At 47.9% G+C, this 21,612-nt stretch overlaps 1 protein-coding gene across 1 annotated transcript; it reads right to left on the bottom strand.

Annotated features, from left to right (window-relative positions):
* Window positions 1–160: 160 nt before the first annotated feature.
* Window positions 161–21,141, bottom strand: MCM4 (minichromosome maintenance complex component 4). Its single transcript, XM_002710523.5, has 17 exons — window positions 21,013–21,141; window positions 20,814–20,897; window positions 20,414–20,578; window positions 19,865–20,028; window positions 19,686–19,790; window positions 19,387–19,482; window positions 19,204–19,299; window positions 17,108–17,246; window positions 14,103–14,323; window positions 11,870–11,990; window positions 8,671–8,930; window positions 7,883–8,248; window positions 6,985–7,112; window positions 6,469–6,676; window positions 1,900–2,128; window positions 1,245–1,378; window positions 161–863 (listed from the first exon to the last, which is right to left on the bottom strand). Exons 2-17 carry the CDS (start codon window positions 20,881–20,883, stop codon window positions 771–773), a joined length of 2,595 nt encoding a protein of 864 aa, XP_002710569.1. The 5' UTR covers window positions 20,884–20,897; window positions 21,013–21,141; the 3' UTR covers window positions 161–770.
* Between the last annotated feature and the right edge of the window lie 471 nt (window positions 21,142–21,612).

Genomic DNA, 21,612 nt, shown 5'->3' with positions numbered 1-21,612 from the left:
CACTGAGCCATCCATCACCTGCTGCTTCCCAAGGTGCACATTAGCAGGGACTTGAATTGGAAGAGGAGCCAGTACCTGAACCCAGGCACCCAGGGCGGGTGTCTTAACTGCTGTGCCATTCACTCACCCCAAAGAATGAAAAATGCCAGATAACCAAGTGTTATTCTTTCTGTCATTTATTTAGGAAAAAGCTTTACAAATTAGGATAAAGTGGCATAAGTTAGCCCAGAAGACAGTCATTTCCAACCACTCATTCCTGACCTAATCGTAGCTGCAAGGAAAAAGACCTCTAAAAAGAATTATACTCCAATGCCATGCATGGGAGAGAAAGGGGTTCTAGCCCTCTGTTCCTTCACACAGAATGATGTTCCCTGGCCTCTTCTGCTACCTTGTATTACAAAACCCTCCAGCATGTGGGTGAATGCCATTACAAAGTCCAGCACAGAAACCTGGCCTTGCTACCAGCTTGAATGGTGGCTGCTGTCTGCACATGCATCTCTACGAATGCATAAAAGCCCCACTGCTAACAGAAGGCACTTCAGGACAATCCCTGCTGTACTAGTCTATGTTTGTGAACTAGCATGGTATTTATACTTTGTTAAAAACACAAAAAGCATACACTTCACTAAGGAAACTGAACCTGGGTTAGGAAGCTTTTATATAGCCAAATGCTGCCTTTCAGAATCCACTGAGACAGATGGCAACAGCAGCAGCGGCCTGGCCCGGCTGCCTCACCCAGGCAGCACGGCTCCCATCACACAGCAGCCTTATTAGAGGAGGCGGACAGTTTTCCCAGTCACTGTCAAGAAGTCGTCGTCAGCTAGGGCTCGCAGGGCTTCTTCAAACATATCTTTGGTAATCGCCTTTAAAAAAGAGAACGTATTTTACACGCCATGCCAAGTCCCCCTGTACCTGCCAGAGACATGCTAACTTTAATGTGGAAGTACCACCCGAAGTTTCTTTCCCCTTCTGGTGGCGGTGCCTAATTCTTATGCTCTAAATCAGGTCAGGTGGAGACACTACAAAAGCAGGCAGGGTCCTGGGCTTGTCCCTCAATGACTCAACCTTACTCACAAACGGGCACTGCAGTATTTTGTCTCCGAAAGAAAAAACAATGAAAGGGGGAAAACATTTTTATTGTGACTATTTCTGGAGGGGGGCTTTATGGATGATCTTACTTTTCTTCTCTATTCTTTTCTACTTTATTATTTAAAAACAAACAAACAAAACATGTAAACACTTACTATGTCAGACTGTCCCCGAATATCTTCAAAAAGTTGCTGGTATTTTAGAGCTGGTGTTTTGCCCTTAGATAAAATGAGTTTTTTCAATGCTTCTGCTAATTCTTCTTTCCGTTTACGAGAGGTGGCACTCATTCCTGATTTTAAAAGAAATCAATGAAAATATTTCTGTAAGAAAGTAAAATGTCTCAAACTCCTTCCACAAATGTTTCTTTGGCGGTACTGCCAAGAAACCTAAGGGAACAGTAGCTGAATGCAGAATGTATTGAAAAGCACCACAAGTTCTTGAGCTCTGCTGTAGGCAGTTTCAAATGTTCAGTAAGTCAGCAGCTGCTACTGCCCACTGAAACCTGGTTCATGTAAACTGTTCGGCCAGCACAGTAACTGCTTATTAAGAAACAAACTGCTTCTTTAAAACGGGTTAACATGGGCATCTAAACAGCAGAGATGGACGCAGAATCTCCCTTAAAACTACACACAAAACTGTATCTTAAAGATTAGGGGTTAGAATCTTATCATATTCTCAGAGGGGTCCTGAGCCAAAGGTTTAGAACTTCTGCTTCTGATGATTTAACTGCTAGTTACGATGTGAAATGCCAAGTACTGACATGTTTAGACAGTTCTCAAAAAGCATCTTTGTTCAATGCAGATAACAAACCTGTGGTGAGAATGGATATGTCCACGATGCCGGTCCGGGGGTCGGTGGCGGACTGCTTCAGAGCCTCACGGTGGAGGCGCTTGGCCTCTTCCACATCAATCGCTTCCACTTTGTTTGAAAACCGAACTTTAGCATGGGCTTCTGCTAGGCGAATTAACGATTCCAGCTGCCGAGGGTATGCAGACACCATTCCTCGGCTACTGCCAATCTTCCTCATGTCTACGTAAGCCTAGGGTAGGCAGAAGAAACAAAAGCAAAACCACCTGGTGTCAGCAGCCTTAATTTTGTGGTTGAGCCCTGAACAGGGTTCCATTAAATAATCTGAACTGGGAACGGCATTGTGCCGTAGTAGGGAGTGTCACTGCCTGTGACACTGGATTCCATATGGGCAAGGGTTCGAGTCTCAGCTGCTCCACTTAAGATCCAGCTCCTTGCTAGTGTGCTTAGGAAAGCAGCAGAGGATGCATCTCCCTCCCTCTCTCTCTGCCTTTCAAATAAATAAATAAATATATAAATAAAAAATAAAATAAAATAAAATCCCTGAACTGGCTGGCTGCCATGTGGAGGCACTGACAGGAATCCAAAGTCCTATGTAGTCCTGGGCCGTGGTGCTGACTGACACTGACACACACAGGCACTCTGGAATCCTGGAAGGGGGCTTCAAGAGCAGTGTGCAGTGGTGGCTAGAGATACCCAGACTGAGAGATACCCAAAAGACTCCCTCAGAGAAGGTGGCGTCAGCAGGCCAGGGGAAGGGAACCCAGGCTGGGCAGGTATGTGGGCAGCAATCAAAGCAGAGGACAAAAGCTGAGCTGTCTGAAAAACTCCCTCAGAGGGGCTGTTTTAAATTTAAACCCATGGCTACGGATCCATCTGATGAGGCATGTAAAGGATGATGAGGACAATGTTATAATAAAAGGAAGAGTATTAATTTTGTACATAATGACAATTTCATTCTTTTGACAGGCAGAGTTAGACAGTGAAGAGAGAGAGAGACAGAGAGAAAGGTCTTCCTTCCGTTGGTTCACCCCCAAATGGCCGCTAAGTAGGTGCGCTGTGCCAATCTGAAGCCAGGAGCCAGGTGCTTCCTCCTGGTCTCCCATGTGGGTGCAGGGCCCAAGCACTTGGGCCATCCTCCACTGCCTTCCCGGGCCACAGCTGGACTGGAAGAGGAGCAACCGGGACAGAACTGGCGCCCTATCTGGGACTAGAACCCGGGGTGCTAGTGCTGCAGGCGGAGGATTAGCCTAGTGAGCCGCGGTGCCGGCCAACAATTTCATTTTTAAAGCTTTCCATGAAGAAATAAAATTGTCATTATGTACAAAATTAAAAAAGCCTTAAGAATATGATGCACATGGCCGGCGCCGCGGCTCAATAGGCTAATCTTCCACCTAGCGGCGCCGGCACACCGGGTTCTAGTCCCAGTTGGGGCGCTGGATTCTTTCCCGGTTGTCCCTCTTCCAGGCCAGCTCTCTGCTGTGGCCCGGGAAGGCAGTAGAGGATGGCCCAAGTGCTTGGGCCCTGCACCCCATGGGAGACCAGGATAAGTACTTGGCTCCTGCCTTTGGATCAGAGCAGTGCACCGGCCACAGCACGCCAGCTGTGGCGGCCATTGGAGGGTTAACCAACGGCAAAAGGAAGACCTTTCTCTCTGTCTCTCTCTCTCACTGTCCACTCTGCCTGTCAAAAAAAAAAAAAAAAAAAAAAAAAAAAAGAAGAAGAAGAAGAAGAAAAGAAAAAAAGAATATGACGCACAAATAAAACTACATGGGGCCGGCACTGTGGTGAAGCAGGTTGAGTATCTTTCTGTAGCACTGGCAGCCCATATGGGCACTGGTTCAAGTCCTGGCTGCTCCACTTCTGATCCGGCTCTCTGTGTGGCCTGGGAAAGCAGTGGAAGATGGCCCAGATGCTCAGGCCCCTGCATCCATGTGGGAGACACAGAGGAGGCTCCTGGCTCGACCCAGCTCCAACTGTTGTGGCCATTTGGGGAATGAACCAGCGGATGGAGGACCTCTCCTTCTCTGTCTCTCCCTCTCTATCTGTAACTCTGCCTCTCAAGTAACTTTTATCTGAGTATTTTCAGGAGCTCAGTTAAAGCTCATCAAAACCTGGGAACCTTAAAAAAAAATTTTATTTATTTATTTGAAAGGCAGAGCTACAGAGAGATCCTCCATCTGTTGGTTCATTCCCAAAATGGACACAATGGCTGGAGCTGGGCTGATCTAAAGCCAGGAACCAGAAACTTCTTCCAGGTCTCCCACATGGGTATAGGGGCCCAAGCACTCGGGCCATCCTCCATTGCGTTCCCAGTCCATAACAGAGAGCTGGATTGGAAGTGGAGTATCTGGGACTCGAACCAGAGCCCATACGGGGGTGCTGGCACAGCAGGAGGTGGCTTTACCCACTGTGTCACAGCACCAGCCCTACTAGAAACATTATTCACATCAGGATGTTCCAATAACCTAAGACATGCCAGCATGCAGTGCAATACTAGAGAGGGAACCTGGAATCTTGGGAAAATGGCATAGGATTGGAAAGGGGAGGTTGGCGCCAGCTTGTGGCAGATCAGGTGACATAGGAATTTGCGGGCCCACAGAGCTTTGGATAGTGGTGGGAAGGCAAGCTTGGCAAACTGCTTTTGAAGTTCCACATGGGAAAAGAAAGAGGGGGGAAATACTGAGGGAGGGGGGAAATACTGAGGAACAGGTGAGAGGTCAGGCACTGCCCTGACCACCTCCCAATCCCTTCCCCCACACGGACTTGTAGCCGGTGGGAGAAGCCATCTTACCCCATTTTTTATTTATACAAGTAGAGGCCTGCCGCCCTTGCCTCCCGTGCAGGTGCCCATCAACTGCAGGGTTCACACCCCCACCCTTACCCAAGAACAATCACAAGAATCCAGAATTTCTTCCCCCACCACGTAGACTGAACAGCCAGGGGAAACCCTATCTGTTGAGAAGCTTGTAACGCTCCCAGCACCATTGAAAAGTGAGCCGAGCACCAGTAGGCTGGGTCCCGCACACCCGAGCTAGTATCCACCCACGTCACCACAAAGAACTGAGTTGGGCTCCAAGGCGGGGCTCAGTGTACCCAAGCTCGTACCCGCCCACAGCACCACTAAGAGGGGCTCTAGCACGCGGGGCTCTGTGCACCTGCTCACAATATACAGGCCTGTAGCAGCCCGTAACAGAGGAAACAGCGCCCACAGGAAAGTCGCTATAGAAAAGCAGGCAAACAAAAACCAACCAAACAAAAAAACCCAAAAAACCCACAAATGCCAAGAGGCAAAGGAAGAACACTAAATAAGAATAAGGAAGACACAATGAGTCCCCCAAAGGAACACTACAACTCTTCAATAGTATAAGCAGAGGATGAAGACATTGAGGAGATGCTAAACACAGAATTCAGAAAATTAATCAGACTACTCAGAAGCAAATTCACAATCTAAATGAAAAGTTTTCCCAAGAAACTGAAATACTAAAAAGCCAGAATGAAATACTAGAAAAACTCCCAATAGACATGACCAGGAAAGATGTTCACTGTGACATAATGTAGTAAAACTCTCCACAGTAAAACATAAAGAAAAGATCCTAAAACGTGCATGAGAGAAACAATACTCAGAAAGCCTACAGGCAAGGAGAGAATGGTGATATATTCCAAGTCCTAGAGAAAAAAACTATCAACCCAGAATACTGTACTCTGCAAAACTCTCATTTATGAATGAAAGAATTTGTAACTACTTGCTCAGCCCTCAAGGATATGCTGCTACACAGAGGAACAGGAACATCACTATGAAAGAAGGTGAAGACCGAAAATTGCCCAGTAATAGTACAAAGGAAATCCAAAGTAAAAAATAGGAGTATTTATGGAAAAACGGCAGGACAAAGTTGTTACTTTATCAAGTCACCTTGAATGTAAATGGCCTCAACTATTCAGTTAAAACACGCAGACTGGCTGAATGGATTAAAAGAGAAAAACCCATCTATTTGCTGCCTACAAGAACCACATCTCACCAACAAAAATGCATGCAGACTGAAAGTGAAAGGATGGAAAAAGATATTCCATGCTAACAGAAACCAAAAGAGAGCTGGTGCAGCCATCCTAATATCAGACAAAATAGATTTTAACACAAAAATCGTTAAAGAGATAAAGGACACTATATAATGAATAAGGGATCAATTCAATAGGAAGATGTGACATTATCAGTGTATATGCACCTAATTACAGGGCACCAGCTGTTTCAAAGAAATGGTAACGGATCTAAAGAGAGACACAGACTCAAATACAATAGTAAAGGGGGGCTTCAATATCCCACTTTCAGCAATGGATATTTCAACCAGACAGAAAATTCAGCAAGGAAACAGCGAGTTAATTGATGCTATCACCAAATGGACCTAACAGATAACTTTTTTTTTTTCTACAACACTTGGAATTCAATTTTGTAACATGAGAGGAAGCAATCAGAGAAAATAGTGTGTTATCCCAAACAGAATGTTCAAAGTGAATGGCTGTTCACGTGAATTCTTTGGCTATGGGCTTAGTGATGCCTTTTCCAGGTCTGATTACCTCAATGAGAGCCTGGCTGGCCTCTTCGCTGAGCCGGGGCATGACAGTGCTATGAGCATAAGCGATGTAGTCCTTCAGCACTGCCATGTCTAGGAACTCCTCCTCTGCCTGCTCCTCACTCTGGTAGTACAGCGAGACTAAGTGGTGAGCCAGACGCCTGTCATAGGCCTCATCCTGAGGGTCTAGCATGAGGAATATCAGATCGAACCTGTGAAAGCAGAGGTCAACAGTTATCCTGAGAATAGGAGTGATTACGGTCTGAAAAAGGGGTCAAATTGACATGTTCCTAGTACTTCAAAAAACAAATGAGGGCTAAGGGACTTTAGATACTGCCCACAGCTGGGGTGAGAATACAGAATTCTTGCCATGAAGACTCTGGACCAAACACATCTGAACCATCTTGCATCAGAAGGGGAGTACACCAGCATTTGCTCCATCCTGGTATTTCATTCTCAACCACTCCCTGCAAGTTCTACCAATGAGCAACACACTCATCTCATAAAAATCACTCAGTACCTTGACAACAATGTGTGAGGCAACTGGATGTTTTCAATGGTGGTTTTCTTGGGGTTCCACTGAGACTCGATGGGATTTGCTGCTGCCAGGATGGAGGTGCGTGCGTTGAGCTGACAGATGATCCCAGCCTAGGGCAGGAGGTACTGCAGTGAGAAGCTCTAGCTCGATGGTGCCAGGGGGTCTGAGTCATCTCTGCCCAATCTCCTGCTTAACCCCTTATCACCTCTGTTACACTTCTGCTGTCCAAGAGCCATGTCACCCTACTGACTTTTCAGAGTCACGTGGTCACACTCTATCCTGATTCACACCTGAGACCCAGCGTAGAAGCATGTGTGCTGTATCTACATCTTTCTCAGACAGCGAACCCACTGCACAAACTTTGGGACAAACTCTAGTCTATGAACACCATACGTTAGAACAGAAAAGAGGAAGGGCTGGTGCTGCAGCATGGTGGGTAAAGCTGCCACCTGCAGTGCCAGCATCCCATATGGGAGCCAGTTCAAGTCCCGGATGCTCCACTTCCAATCCAGCTCTCTGCTATGGCCTGGGAAAGCAATAAGAAAATGGCCCGAGTCCTTGGGCCGCTGCACCCATGTGGGAGACCTGGAAGAAGCTCCTGGCTCTGGATCAGCCCAGCTCTGGTTGTTGTGACCATTTGGGGTATGAACCAGTGGATGGAAGTTTCTCTCTCTCTGCCTCTGCCTCTCTAACTTTATCTTTCAAATGAACAAATAAAGAAATCTTAAAAAGAAGAGAGAAGAAGCCACTGTAGAGGAGACTTAGAGTTGGTTGAAATCTCATTTGGAAACTGCTCATCAGTGCCCCTGAGAGTAGGGTAAATGCCCTATCGTTTCAGAAATGCCTTAATTTGAGCATGCACAAGGAGGATGCAACGTACCTTTGCAATGGACAGTGTCTGCTGCTCCATGACTTCGTGTAACACAGATCTTGTACTTTCATTCATCTTGTCGAACTCATCGATACAGCAGATGCCGTTGTCACTCAGGACGAGGGCACCTGTCTGCAGGACCAGCTGCCTTGTCTCGGGGTCTTTCATCACATATGCCGTGAGGCCAACTGCGCTGGAGCCCTTCCCAGATGTGTACTGGCCCCGGGGGACCAGGTTATACACGTACTGCAGCAGCTGGGACTTGCTGGTGCCGGGGTCACCGCACAGCAGGATGTTGATCTCGGCACGGAATTTGCCCCTTCCCGTGTGACTAAAATCCTTCCTTGTCCCACCGAAGAGCTGAAGCAAGATGCCCTAAATAAACACGTTGAAACACGGATTTACTGCAGGGTAAGTGAGATGAGCAGCTTAAACTTTAGTGCTACTTTCTGTACTCTGTGAACACAAAATGGAAAGTTGAAAAAGGCATAAAAAAGGCATGTGGAAGTGGTTTGATCATGCCCCATCACTGATCAATTTACACACAAACATGCATCACCACGCCACAATGTCAGCTGCATAAATCCCTCTCCCGACCCCGTGTGTCCTCTTATGATGAAAACCCGAGTTTGTGCAGAGATGAGGCAAGACACCAGCACCCTGATTCTCTTGCACCAATGACTGCATCAGGGTGCATCTCACATCCTTCAGTGAAGGATTAGAAGAACAGGCATATAGGCTCTTTGATCCCAAGGAGCTATTGTTAATCCCAACTTTGAGCTACAATATCCAGTTACCTTCTTTATATCTTCGTGTTCGTAAATGCTTGGAGCCAGGGCTGAAGCAAGTCTCTCGTAAATGTCTGGTTTCCTGGAAAGTTCCTTAAGCAACTCCACACGTTTCTCTGAAAAAAGTTTCTGTTCTGCTTCCTCATCGAGGCCATGCAGACGTTTTGCATCCGTTTTCCGATAATGGATGACATCAATGTGGGTTTTGTAGACAGACTTCACGTTGCTCACCCGTGGGCTGACTCGGATAGGCACTGCTCGGTAGACCCCTAAGAGCAGAAGCACGAGACTTATTCAAGCTCTCTCTTGCACAGCCCCCAACTCCTCTGAGGGACAGCATCAGCCAGTGCAGAACACAGCAACGCTGGGCAGAGAGAGTTGAGACCGGCCTCTGCGACCCTTCCCAGTCAGCCCCTTCTGAACAACTAGGGAGGCGGCAGGAGAGGGCCAGCTAGAAAGAACACAGGTTTCTGGAAGCGGCAGACCTCAAAGTGTGCTGCCTGTGAAGGCAAGTCAGCAGTGATCCCGGGCAGTTACCTGGGCATAGCCATACCTCACATAGAGCCCTGAGAATGAAAAGCGATTACTCCGCTTCTAGCACAATGCCTGGGTCATGGTTGTGACCAGTAAGTAGTGTTTTCATTTCCCTAAGCCGAGTACACAGAATCTGCTTGATACTTATTTTACTGGACAAAATTCCAAAATTTCTGTAGGTGGACACCTGGCCACATTCCACATTTGAGGACCCTTGATTTGCTACCCAGCTCTGGACTCCAGTCTCCTATTAATGTGGACCTGGAAGGCAGAGGTGATGGCTCAGCCAATTGGTCTCTGCTACCACTTGGGAGACCTGGGCCATATCTCCAGTTCCTGGTTTTGGCCCTGTGGCTGTCATGAGCAATTTCAGGAGTGAACCAGTTGATGGCAGTTTTGTCTCTCAAATAAGAAAAAAGACACACACACACACGTTAAAATCCCATACCAGAAACCTGGAAAGAAAATCCTAAAAACACTCAAATTATTTCATAGATAGTAAAATATCTACAGAGTCAACAGGGAAAGAAAAATAACTACTTTCTGTTAATAACATGTGTTTCTGGGCCAGTGTCTGTGCCATGCTTTCTGAAGAATATAATTCAAGGAATGTCAAGAAGTAGATTAATAATCATTCACTCTCCAGGAGGGAAAGGTTCCCAATCCATTGTATCTCATGTTCATTTTTTGTGAACTTCAAACTAAAAACCTTAAAGTACAAGTGGATCTCTCTTCCTGTTGTTTCCTTTTATTTTATCTTCATTTTATTTCAAAGACAGAGTGGGGGCCAGTATTGGGGAGTAGTGGGTTAAACTGCAGCCTGTGATGCTGGCATCCCATATGGGTGCTAGTTTTAGTCTTGGCTGCTCCACTTCTGATCCAGCTCCCTGCTGATGGCCCTGAGAAAACCAGCTGAAGATGGCCCAAGTGCTTAGGCCCCTGCCATCAATGTGAGAGATCCAGATGAAGCTCCTGGCTTCAGTATGGCTACCCAAGCTACTGCAGTGTCTTGGGGAGTGAATAAGTGGGTAGACGATCATTCTCTGTCTCTCTCTCTTTCTGTAACTCTTTAAAATATATAAAGAAATCTTAAAAAAATGGGGGTGAGAGGAATCTTCCACCCACTCATTCAATCCTCAAAATGTCTGCAATAGCTGGGGCTGGGATAGGGCAAAGACAAGAGCCAGGAACTAAATCTAAGTCTCTCAAGTGAGTGACAGGCACCCAAATATTGAGTCGTGACCTACTGCCTCCCAGGGTACACATTAGCAGGAATCTGGGTCCAACAAGAAGCTGGGACTGAAACCAGGAAATGATATACGATGCAAGTGTCCCAAGTGGCATCTTCAGCATTGTGCCAAACGCCTACCCCCTCTGGCTGCTTTGCTGAGAAAAAAAATGTGCCCTTTCTCACAGGGTGAAGGCACAGACCACTGTCCTTTCTCTTTAACAGGTCAGTGTCACTCTATTTTAAAGCAACAGTTCACAGACAGTATGCTTAAAATGCTCGCTCATCATTCCTCCCTTCAAGACTGACTAGGCATACTAAAAATGATCCATAATGAAGAAGATGGGAGAGGGAATGGGAGGTGGGATGAGTGGGGTGGGAGGCATGGGCAAAAGAACCACTGTATTCCTAAAGTTGTTATCTATGTAAAAATGCATTCATTTAAAAAAAAAAAAAAAAAAAAAAGACTGACGACTGACTAGGGATGGGAGATGGCGTTTACTATGGTTAACATGGCCCAGCTATGTTCCCAAATGGCACCTGCGTCAATTCACCTTCATACAGCAGCACTGATGATACTTCCCACAGCCTCTGCCCCAAATACTTCCACATGCGTCTGCACATTAAAATACTGGATTAAATACGGTACCAAAGGTGGCAGAGCAGGTAGGCAGTGGAACTGGACCTGCATATCTCATCCACTAAAGACCACACTTCCCTTCAAATGTTCAACGACTACACGTTCTCTCACAAATGAAGTGGCTGGGTCCACACTGGGAAGGCACAGCCTGAGAAACCTGACTCCCTGAGAGCAGATGGCCTGTAGGCCCCAGGACTCAATCCCCACACTACCCGCTTGATAACCGACACTGCCACATAACTTCTGAGACCATGTGCCTTTAGAGTACAGAAAAAAGACCTCCAGGCTGAGAGTGCTGTGCAGAGAGCGCTCTGTTGGCAGGAAGAGATTTGGATCCCAGATTACAGTAGCACCTGAGCTGCGGTGACATTCACATCTGCATTTCAGCTTCTGAGCATGTAAATACGACACAGGTACCCCTTCTCTATGATGACTGAATGCTAACCTCAGTTGTGTATTTTGGAAATAAGTAGAGAATTCTTTTTATTTATTTCCAAGGTTGGCGATACTTCCCTGAGCTGCTTGGCACAGCTCAGATTTGTCCAACTCCAGCCTGATCTAGAGCTGCTGTCCCATGGAACCAACACAATTCAAGACAGTAGGAGACCAAGATAACAGGAGGCAAGTGGTCAGAACACAACCATTGAAGAGTTCAGAAATTCAAGTTCAGGAAGTAAACAAAGATTTCACATGGCCCCAAGCCAAAAATAAAAAGAGCAAGGCTATGAAGACCCGTGCTGACAACTGGGGGCAGAACTGGCCCTATTCCCACAAACCAATGACTGAGGCACAGACCCCCTTTTTACCTGTGACGTTCACTCTGTCCCCGGGCTGAACCTTGTCCACAAGATCATTGTGAGCAAACAGGATGACAGTGTGAGGCGTTTGTCCGGCAGGCATGTCTTCAGGAGACTCCTGAAGTTTGATCTGGAGGAAGAGCAGTGAATACAGAAATGGAACCTGGGAGATGCTGAAAGCACCATGGAGACCAAACTGTGCACCTCTGTGCTGCTTATGGAGAACCGCGTTTGACTCCTAGCACCTTCACTTCTATTAACAATTTGTTCTTTGTTATCTCCAGCTGGTTGGTGAATCTACTCTGAATGGGACAGGGACACAGGTCTTGTAGGGACGGTCCTGACTTGGGGAGGGGGTGACTCGCAGGATCCATTTTCTGCCACTGTGAGGAAGGCTGTAGTGCTTCCCTATCTGTGTTTGTCTACAGCTCTAATTATTCCTTCAGGAAGTACCTCTAGTGGATTTCCTGGGTACAGAAAGTTCAGGTGCTTCTATCTCAGCTACTTGCCCTTGTCCTTGTCTCCATCCACTCATCCTACAGGTGTCTGCCCAGACCATTCCAGGTGTTGGGGACACCTGGCAAACCAGGTTCCCTGACTCAGTGAGATGGCGTGGGACAGGAAATCTGGACAACTGATCTGTCGGTGACCATGGCAGTGGAGGGAAACAAATATGGCAAGGAGGGCAGGGACCTCAGGGCAGCAGCAGAGGAACCAGGCAGGTTAGAGGAACCAGGTAGGAAAGGCCTTTTTTTTTTTTTTCTATTTATTTGACAGGTAGAGTTACAGTGACAGGCAGAAAGGTCTTCCTGCCATTGGTTCACTCCCCAAATGGCAGCCAAGGACGGTGCTGCGCCAATCCAAAGCCAGGAGCCAGGTGCTTCCTCCTGGTCTCCCATGCGGGTGCAGGGGCCCAAGCACTTGGGCCATCCTCCACTGCCTTCCCGGGCCACAGCAGAGAGCTGGACTGGAAGAGGAGGGAGCAACTGGACTAGAACCCAGCGTCCATATGGGATGCTGGCGCAGCAGCAGGAGGATTAACCAAGTGAACCATGGCGCCGGCCCCAGGTAAGGCCTTTCTAAGACGAGGTGCCCTCTGGAAAGCTCTCAGAATGTCAGGGCCTCTATTCTAAGCCAGTTTGGGAATCTCTGAAGGAGTCTAAGATGAGCAGCTCCCGGGAACTGGGCCTCTGCTTTTGTATCCCTGGCTCCCTGCACTTAATACAACAAATCCTCACCCCTGTACATCAACTTTCACTCATCACAACAAATAAACAATTGTCTGCCTTTCTCCTTCCACTTAGTTCTCTCACTCAAAGGTATTTTCATAATTAGAGGTAAAACATCGGGGCTGGTGCTGTGGCATAGTAGGTTAAGCCCCTGCCTGTGGTGCTGGAATTCCATATGGGTGCTTGTTTGAGTCCCGGCTGTTCCACTTCCCATCCAGCTCTCTGCTTATGGCCTGGGAAAGCCACAGAAGATGGCTCAAGTGCTTGGGCCCCTGCACGCGGGAAACCTGGAAGAAGCTCCCGGCTCCAGCTTGGCTCAGCTCTGGCCATTTAGGGAGTGAACCAGCAGATGGAAGACCTATCTGTCTCTTACTCTAACTTTGCCTCTCAAATAAATAATCCTAACAACAACAACAAAAAAAGGTAAAGCAGCAAACATCTTAGACAATAAAACTTTTGAGAAGCATTAGAAAAACTACTCCATCTATTCTTTACCAGAAGAGTTGCAAAACTGATGAAATTCAACCATGGAATTTTGATCTTAAATGTTTTCTATACCCTCATCTAACCTGTATGTTTACTGAAAAACTATTACACAATCTTAAGTATTTCCCGCAAAATCACCTCATGCTCTATATTTTTATTTATTTAATAATTCAAAGGGCAAGCAAATTTGATGCGTTAACTTGAAAGTGACCTGGAATTTTCTAGGGTGTGTACAGTGGAAGAATGTTTTCCTGATAAAATATTTCAGAGCACGAGAACACGGAGCACACAGTCACAAACACAGGCTCACAGGCAGTAAAATAGGGACACTGTGTCCCAACACTAGAGCCTCAGTGTGCTTCATGTGCTCTGGCCATAATCCATCAGCAAGACCCAGTCGGGGAAGGAGTGGAAGTGAATCAGGTCAATTGGGAAGCAAGGTTGAGGGCTGTGGAGCACCCAGTTAATTTGGCTTTTCGAGGATATAGACAGAGGCAGACCCAAGGCCAGGGTGCAGGTGGCCTCACCATCTGCTTGTCGGAGAAAAGGGAGCGGTTGTGGATCAGCGCCATGCTGTGGTTGGTGTGGCAGCGTGTACACACGCAGGGCTCTGCGATGCGGCCGCGGTCCATCTCCACCCGGGTTGTGTGGGCACACACTTGGCACTGGAAGAAGGCCTCCTGCATCTCGGGGATCAGCTGGGACGTCCTGATGACCATGCCGTTGATGGTGATGAGTTGGTCGATATCTGTGGGGAGAGAGGTCAGCTTCCCACCAGCCACTCCCCATGGTCCAGACAGGTATGGGCTTGCCATCAAGCCAGCAGGTCTCACCTGAGGCATAGGGAAGGCTGGGTTCCTTGCAGGCTCTGTACTGGGCCTCAACAGTTCTCTGGGCACGCTAGCTGACTTCTAGCCCATTCTTCTGTAAGGCCTGCTGTCCAGAGGGCCTCCCACCCCTCCCTTCTTGGCAGATTAGAAGGCTGATGCTTTGTTTATCTGCTCCTGTGGCCTCCCAGCTCACTCTCAGGGCCACCTTAAGTCCCACTCTCACCTGAGAAGCACTGGCTCTACAGCCAGATGGCCCAGGCTAGCACGTGTGACCTTGGGGATTCCTTAGTTTTTTGTGTCAGGTACAAAATGGGTAATGACAGCAGCTGCCTCAGAGCTGCTAAGGACTGAGTCAGTCACATATATCAAGCCTAGTAAGTGTGCATGGCAGAGAAAAGCACCTTAATCCTAACCCTTAGTAAGTCATCACTACCTGCCTAAGACAGACTGTTCCTTACTGAAAGGACTTTACTGTTCACTCCTGCTCATGCTTCCTCTGTGTCGCTCCCCCTCTTCATGGAGGAACGACACTAAGCCCTGCCTAGGCTTCATATCCGAGTCACGGCACCATTATGCCGCTCCCCGTCTTCGTGGAGGAACGACACAGGACCCTGCGCTGTTCTTTTGTCTGCTCGGCCCTCCCCGGGTTTGCTGCTGGTTCTTCCCGGGTTGGCTACTGTCCCTTCCACCTCCGTGGAAGGGCAGTTCCCCCTGGCCACATTCCCCACTTCTGCAGGGGAGCGGCACACCGCCGGCCGGCTCTCTCGGGGGCTGCACAGGTGTTCCCTTAGGTGTTCCCCTTAGATGTTCCTTGTGAATGCCGTCTCTCTCCTCCTTTATAGTCCTCCTCTGCCAATCCCAACTCGGCTGCCCATACGCCGAGTACGCTGCTCTCCTCCAATCAGGAGCAGGTCCTGCTGTTTATTGGTTGAACTGGAGGCAGCTGTGTAGAAGCTGTTTTCTTCTCTCCCAGCGCCATATTGTGGGAGAGCAGATGCACAGAATAAGTCTTAATTCCAGTAACTTAGTCCAGTCCGGATTGCTCCCCACACCTCTGTAAGCCAGGCCCTTCTCAACAGACAACTTTTCCCCCTTTAAAGGTCATACTACCCTCTACTAATTCCCACTGGTTCCAGATGAGTTGCACTGTCCCTGGCTGTCATGAAATCATGGCTATGGTTAGCCATGGCTGGCCTTGGGGACTGCCCAGATCCACCAGTAATTACTGCTGATTCACCAGGTCTTCTCATTCCCATATCTAAGTGCTGGTTTGAGTCCTGGCTGCCCCATTTCCAATCCTGCTCCCCACTAATGCACCTATGAAGGCAGCAGATAATGGCCCAGTGCTTGGGCCCCTGACATCCATGTGGGAGACCAGAACAGAGTTCCAGGCTCCTGGCTCAGGCCTGGCCCAGATCTGCCTGTTGCAGTTGCTTGGGGGAGTGAATCAGTAGTTGGAAGATCTCTGTCTCTCTGCTTTTCAAATAAATAAATAAGTCTCTAACACGATTTATTTGAGAGACAGATAGAATGAGCTCTCATTCACTGGTTCAATCTCCAAATTCCTACAACAGGTGGGACTGGGTTGAGGCCAAAGTTGGGAATTCAATCCAAGTCTGATATGTGGGGAGCAGGAGTCCAAGTACTTGAGCCATCATCACCTGCTGCTTCACTGGTGTGTATTAGCAGGGAGTTTCAGTCAGGAGCTGGAGCCAGGAATCAAACTCAGGTGCCCTAATATGTGAAATGTAAGCTGGACTAAAGGCTTGTACCCTATATCTGTCTTCTGTTGTTTAGAATGAATGCTTTCATGCTTGCTTTTCAAACCCTAACTGTACTCCAAACTTCTGTTTTCCCATGTGGGCCTAGCCTTTTGTTCCCTGCCCTAGGCTGAAACATCTATTGCAGTGTTTGCTGTCTTTGATTTACTTCCCAGACTGATTTCCTTCATACTTTCAAGGGCAAGAAAGCTTTGTTTTCTAAAACGATTCTAAGAAAATGCCTACTTAGGGGGCCAGGGCTATGGTTTAGCAGGTAAAGCTGCCACCTGTGGTGCTTTCATCCCATATGGGCACCAGTTAGTGTCCTGGCTGCTCCACTTCCATCCAGCTCCCTGCTAATTCACGGGAAAGTGGCAGAGGATGGCCTATGTCCTTGGGCCCCTGCCACCCATGTGAGACACCTAGAAGAAGCACCTGGCTTCAGACTTGCTCAGCTTGCAACCATCTGAGGAGTGAACCAGCAGATGGAAGATCTCAGTCTTGGCCCCCCCAACACTATAACTTTGCTTTTCAAATAAATAAATAAATCTTAAAGAAAAAAATGCCTACTTAACAAAATAACTGTGGATCTACTATTTCTAGTAAGTTAATTTGTTAGAGAACTGTTAATAGTCACATTTTGAGGCTACTGTTGTGGTAGAGTAGGTTGTCACTCATAACGCTGATACCCCATATAAGCAGCAGTGAATGCTCACTCTTCTACTTCCAATCCAGCTTCCTGCTAATGTGCCTGGGAAAGCAACAGAGGATGGCCCATTTGCTTGGGTCCCTGCAACCAGGTGGGAGACTCAGAAGTCCCTGTGTCCTGGCTTCCATCTGGCTCAGTCCCGGCTGTTGCAGCCATTTAGGGGAGTAAACCAGCAGATGGAAGACTTTCAAATAAATAAAAATAAACCTTAAACAAACAAAAAAGTATATTACCTTCTGGATTCAAGTTTCTCATATTCTTAGTCTTCAATGCATTGAATGGTCTCACTTGAATCTGATGCTCTAAGATGGAATCAGGGTAACGGTCAAAGAAGATCTCGTTGACAGCCATGTCAAAAGTTGGGATAACTTCCTGTAAAAACAAGTATAAAGTGGCCAAGCTAAGTTTATGTTTCTATACTGAACTTAAGTATCAGAAATAAAGCACTGCTTTTTCAATCCCAATTCTGAAGTTTTATTGATCAGGGAATGGTGGCTCTACAGAAAACTGCTAATTGTGGGTCCTTTCAAGTAGAGCAAAGAAACAGGTCAACGGACCTTCCTGGTCTGGTTTAAACAAAGCACGGTCTAAACTCTGGAAAGTGGGGCAGAGTGATGGCTATTATACAAGTCTATGAGACTATTAGTGGCCATTACTAATCCCACTTAGGGGATAATTCTGTTGCAGGAATACTTGGTGATTATCAAGTCCTACCTCCGTTAACATTCAGAAGTATGTTTCCCCTTCTGAGCCAAGGGCTACAGGTCCACCACCCCTACCACCAAGGTAGCAATGGAAAAATGGGGGTTCTCTTGCCAGCTCCCACTGTCTTACTTCCCCAAAGACCCACAAAGAATTCACCTTTAGATTAAGTATCCCCCCAGTAGGGTTAACAGCATTCCATAGCAGCATACTATAAAAACAAAAACCACAGCAGAAGCCCAAAGCATTAACAGCACTGCACACATGCTGTTTTCATCCCTTGGGTACAATGAATCATCTTGTTTCTGCATATCCTCATTTGGATCAAAAGCAATCGCATATGTGAAAGTGCCTTCCTGATGTGCTAGCATATTTTATGCTTCCCATCAGTAAGGGAAAAAAAATTTTTTTTTTTTTTTTTTTGATAGGCAGAGTGGACAGTGAGAGAGAGAGACAGAGAGAAAGGTCTTCCTTTTGCCGTTGGTTCACCCTCCAATGGCCGCCATGGCTAGCGTGCTGCGGCCGACGCACCACGCTGATCCGAAGGCAGGAGCCAGGTGCTTCTCCTGGTCTCCCATGGGGTGCAGGGCCCAAGCACTTGGGCCATCCTCCACTGCCTTCCCGGGCCACAGCAGAGAGCTGGCCAGGAAGAGGGGCAACCGGGAAAGAATCCGGAGCCCCGACCAGGACTAGAACCCGGTGTGCCGGCGCCGCAAGGCGGAGGATTAGCCTATTGAGCCACGGCGCCGGCCAGGGAAAAGGTTTTGAACTCATATTTTCATGTCTTATTTTTTGGCCATAATGAAATGACACCAAAGTAGATTAAGTTGCACATATTATGTCCACATTTGTTACCATGATTCCATTTTACGGATGAGCAAACTTGTTGGGAGGTTAAGGAGATACAGCCATTAAGAGGTAAAGTCAAGACTTAAAAACCAGGGCCTGTGCTGTGGTGTAGCGGGTAAAGATGCAGCCTGCAGTGCTGACATCTCACGTGGGTACTGGTTTGAATACCTGCTGCTCCACCTCCAATCCAGCTCTTTCCTATGGCCTCAGAAAGCAGCAGATGGCTCAAGTGTTTGGGATCCTACACCCATGTGGGAAATCGGGAAGAAGCTCCTTGCTCCGGCCGTTGTGGTAATTTGGAGAGTGAACAGAGATGTAAGATGTCTCTCCCTCTCTGCCTATCTATAACTCTGCCTTTCAAATAAATAAATATATCTTAAAAAAAAAAGACTTAAAAAACCAAGTCTGCTGGCCTCTTACATGCAGAGCCAATGTCTAATAAAAAACTGATCTTAGGCCTAAGAGACTGCAGAGCAGCTGACAGACTACACTACAAATGAAAAGAGGGAGGTGGTACATTTATAAATTACTTCATGCAATCTAAGGAACTATCAACTCTAACGTTTATTACTACTTTACATGTAGGAAACGCTATCAATTAAATGATATGTTGTTAGTAATGCACATCTCAATTTCAGAAATACTGAAATATGAAAAGCTATTCATGCTAGAAGAAATGAAACAGGAGTACTCTCTCCGCCACCAAGGAAATTATGCTGTGCAAATGCATTCCTGCTGGATATTTACTCGTTTCTCAAGGTCAAGGCCAAATTCTTACCTGTGGGTAGGCGATGAGCTGCCTGTACAAATTTTTGTCAAATGACTTTATGTGCTCACAGTTCACATTTAAAAATGGTTCTCCAATGACATTAATCTGCAAGATAACATGAACACTTACACCTTCTGATATCATCATTTTAAAACATATAGCCTGAATGTGTAAATAAGAATATATGATTACCTCTGCAAGTCGTTGCATGTACACAGGTTCAGTAATATCGATGCCTACATTTTCTTCCTCTTTAGCCAGAGGATCAATGAAACGCTGAAGAAATCGCTTCATGCAGAGAGAAAAATAAATATTAAGCATCTGGGATTAAGCGAAAGTTTTTTAAAAAAACTGGAAAGACATCAACAAGTCTAAAACCCCTAGTTGTTAGTCTAAAACCTAGTTGTTAAAGCTACTTCCGAATAGATCATAAACCCTCCCCCTTCCCCTGATCGCTGCCAGAGCCCCACGGTATGGATTTTAACACACACCTGAAAATTTTCTTTGCAAGTTGCCACGTTTACATCTGTTCCCCAGATCACAAGTTTTTGTCCTAGAGACTGCTCACTTGCCATTGCATTATCTTCTGCAGCTGCCTACACAGGAATAATATGATTGAGGTCTCTGTTGCCAAAGTGATGCTGCCAGAGCCCGTGGCGCCAGTACTCACCCCATCAGACTGCAGATCCACCTGTAGACCCTTCCTTGCAGAGCCCAAGTCGGGCCTCTGCCTCACAGGGGTGCCCCTGACACCGCTCCTCGGGGTGCCCTCTACCCGGGAGCTGGGAGTGCCATATGTCAGGGGTGAGCTTACATCAAAGTCAAGAGGAATGGCTATAAAAAAACCAGAACGCGAATATTTACCACGAAATCATAAAAGAAAGGCAGCATAGCAAGCCGGAAGCCACAGCACCTGTCTCCCAGGCCGGCTACACGCTAGTGCACACTGATTATCTATCATCACCTGTGATGGCTGAGACTGACAGCTACCAAACGCCCTAAACAAGACGCACAAGCAAAGCTGCTGTCTCTGCCCACTAAGGCGCAGCACGTGCCATTTCTGTGCTCTCGTTCTCCAGTTCTTGCGTGAAGATGACACGAGCTCCTGCACAGAGCTGCCAAGGAATTATCAGCCACCATTACCCGACCAGCAAACCCGACCCGCTGAAGGGTCACCTGTATACCGAGCACGGCGTAACTCAGGTTTTGAAAAACGAACCTGAGGAAGGCATCTGAGGAGGGCTGGAAAATAACGCATCTTGCGGGGCCGGGCTCTGTAGGTCCGCTCCGGGCGAGGTGGGCATAGGCTGCAGCTCTCCCGTGGAGGTGGAATCCTCGCCTCGTCGTCTCTGCGAGGGAGGCGACCGGGCATCCTCACTTCGCGCTTGTCATCAAAACAGAAAACACGGCCATCAGATCTCGCGTTTGGCCCTCCCGGACCGCTCTCCTGAACAAATACAAACATCCCCGCCAGAGTGCAGACGATCGTCCCGCGCGGTCTGCGTCTGCGCACACCGACGCGGCGGGGCACCAGCCGGGGCAGGGAAGGCGGAAGGGGTGGACACGTGCGGGTCTGTGGCGGGACCGGCTCCAGCGGAGCAAGGGGCTGGGAGACTCACGCGTCTGAGCAGGGGTGGCTCGGCCGCGCCGGCTGCCGCGGCGGCTCGGGGTCGACGCTGGGGACGACATGGTGCTCGGGGTATCTGCGCGACAAGGATAGGCTCGTGCCGTGCCCACCTCCCGGCCTCCCCGCTTCGCCACGCGGACGCCCCCGCCAGGCCCTCCTGGCCGGCGCGTGATACCGGGAAAGGCGGATACCTGAAGAAGCTCTAGGGCTCCGGTTCTACCCGGCAGGTCCAGTTCCTAGACGCACCAGCTGCGCTAAGCGTTCCCGCCGGCGGTACGATCGTCACCGCCCCCAGCGGGACCGCACCAATCACAGCGGCGCCGTCCGCCTGGCTCCGCCTCTGGATGGCGCCACTGCGTGTCCACAGGGGGCACAGGACGGGCCTCCTTCGGCGCCCCAATGGAAAGCGGACTCAGCGTTCGCTCGGTCTCCCCCTCAGTTTCGATGGCTTGACTTCAAGCCTGAACGCGTTTTCGCGGGAAATCTGGGGAGTACCATCAGACCAAGTTCTCAGAGGGGTGTTTCTCACTACTAATAATTTATTTCTCAGGCATTCTTACTTCTAAAGACATCATCAAATATTCTATTCAGGAACAGACTTGCAGACCTTTTATTTTGTTTAGCCCATTACTTGAGTTTCCATCCGTCTATTTTCGCTGGCCAAGCCAATGGCTTCCTGTTTTTACTCAAAGTTCTATATGTGCATGCTAAGAGTATTACCTGCTGCACACTCATAAACCTGCCAGTTGGGAACTCAGGTGAAAGCGGGCTCTTTCTACCGTGAGGATTCC

Source organism: Oryctolagus cuniculus, chromosome 6 (genome assembly GCF_964237555.1).
Source record: "Oryctolagus cuniculus chromosome 6, mOryCun1.1, whole genome shotgun sequence".
NCBI lineage: Eukaryota > Metazoa > Chordata > Mammalia > Lagomorpha > Leporidae > Oryctolagus > Oryctolagus cuniculus.
This window is presented reverse-complemented; position numbering and strand designations above follow the sequence as displayed.

Coding starts and splice junctions, on each gene's coding strand:
- MCM4 (XM_002710523.5), bottom strand. CDS start 20,883: ATGTCGTCCCCAGCGTCGACCCCGAGCCGCCGCGGCAGCCGGCGCGGC. Junction 8,249..8,670: donor AACACGAAGATATAAAGAAG/GTAACTGGATAT, acceptor GTGTTTATTTAG/GGCATCTTGCTTCAGCTCTT. Junction 1,379..1,899: donor CATATCCATTCTCACCACAG/GTTTGTTATCTG, acceptor TTTTAAAATCAG/GAATGAGTGCCACCTCTCGT.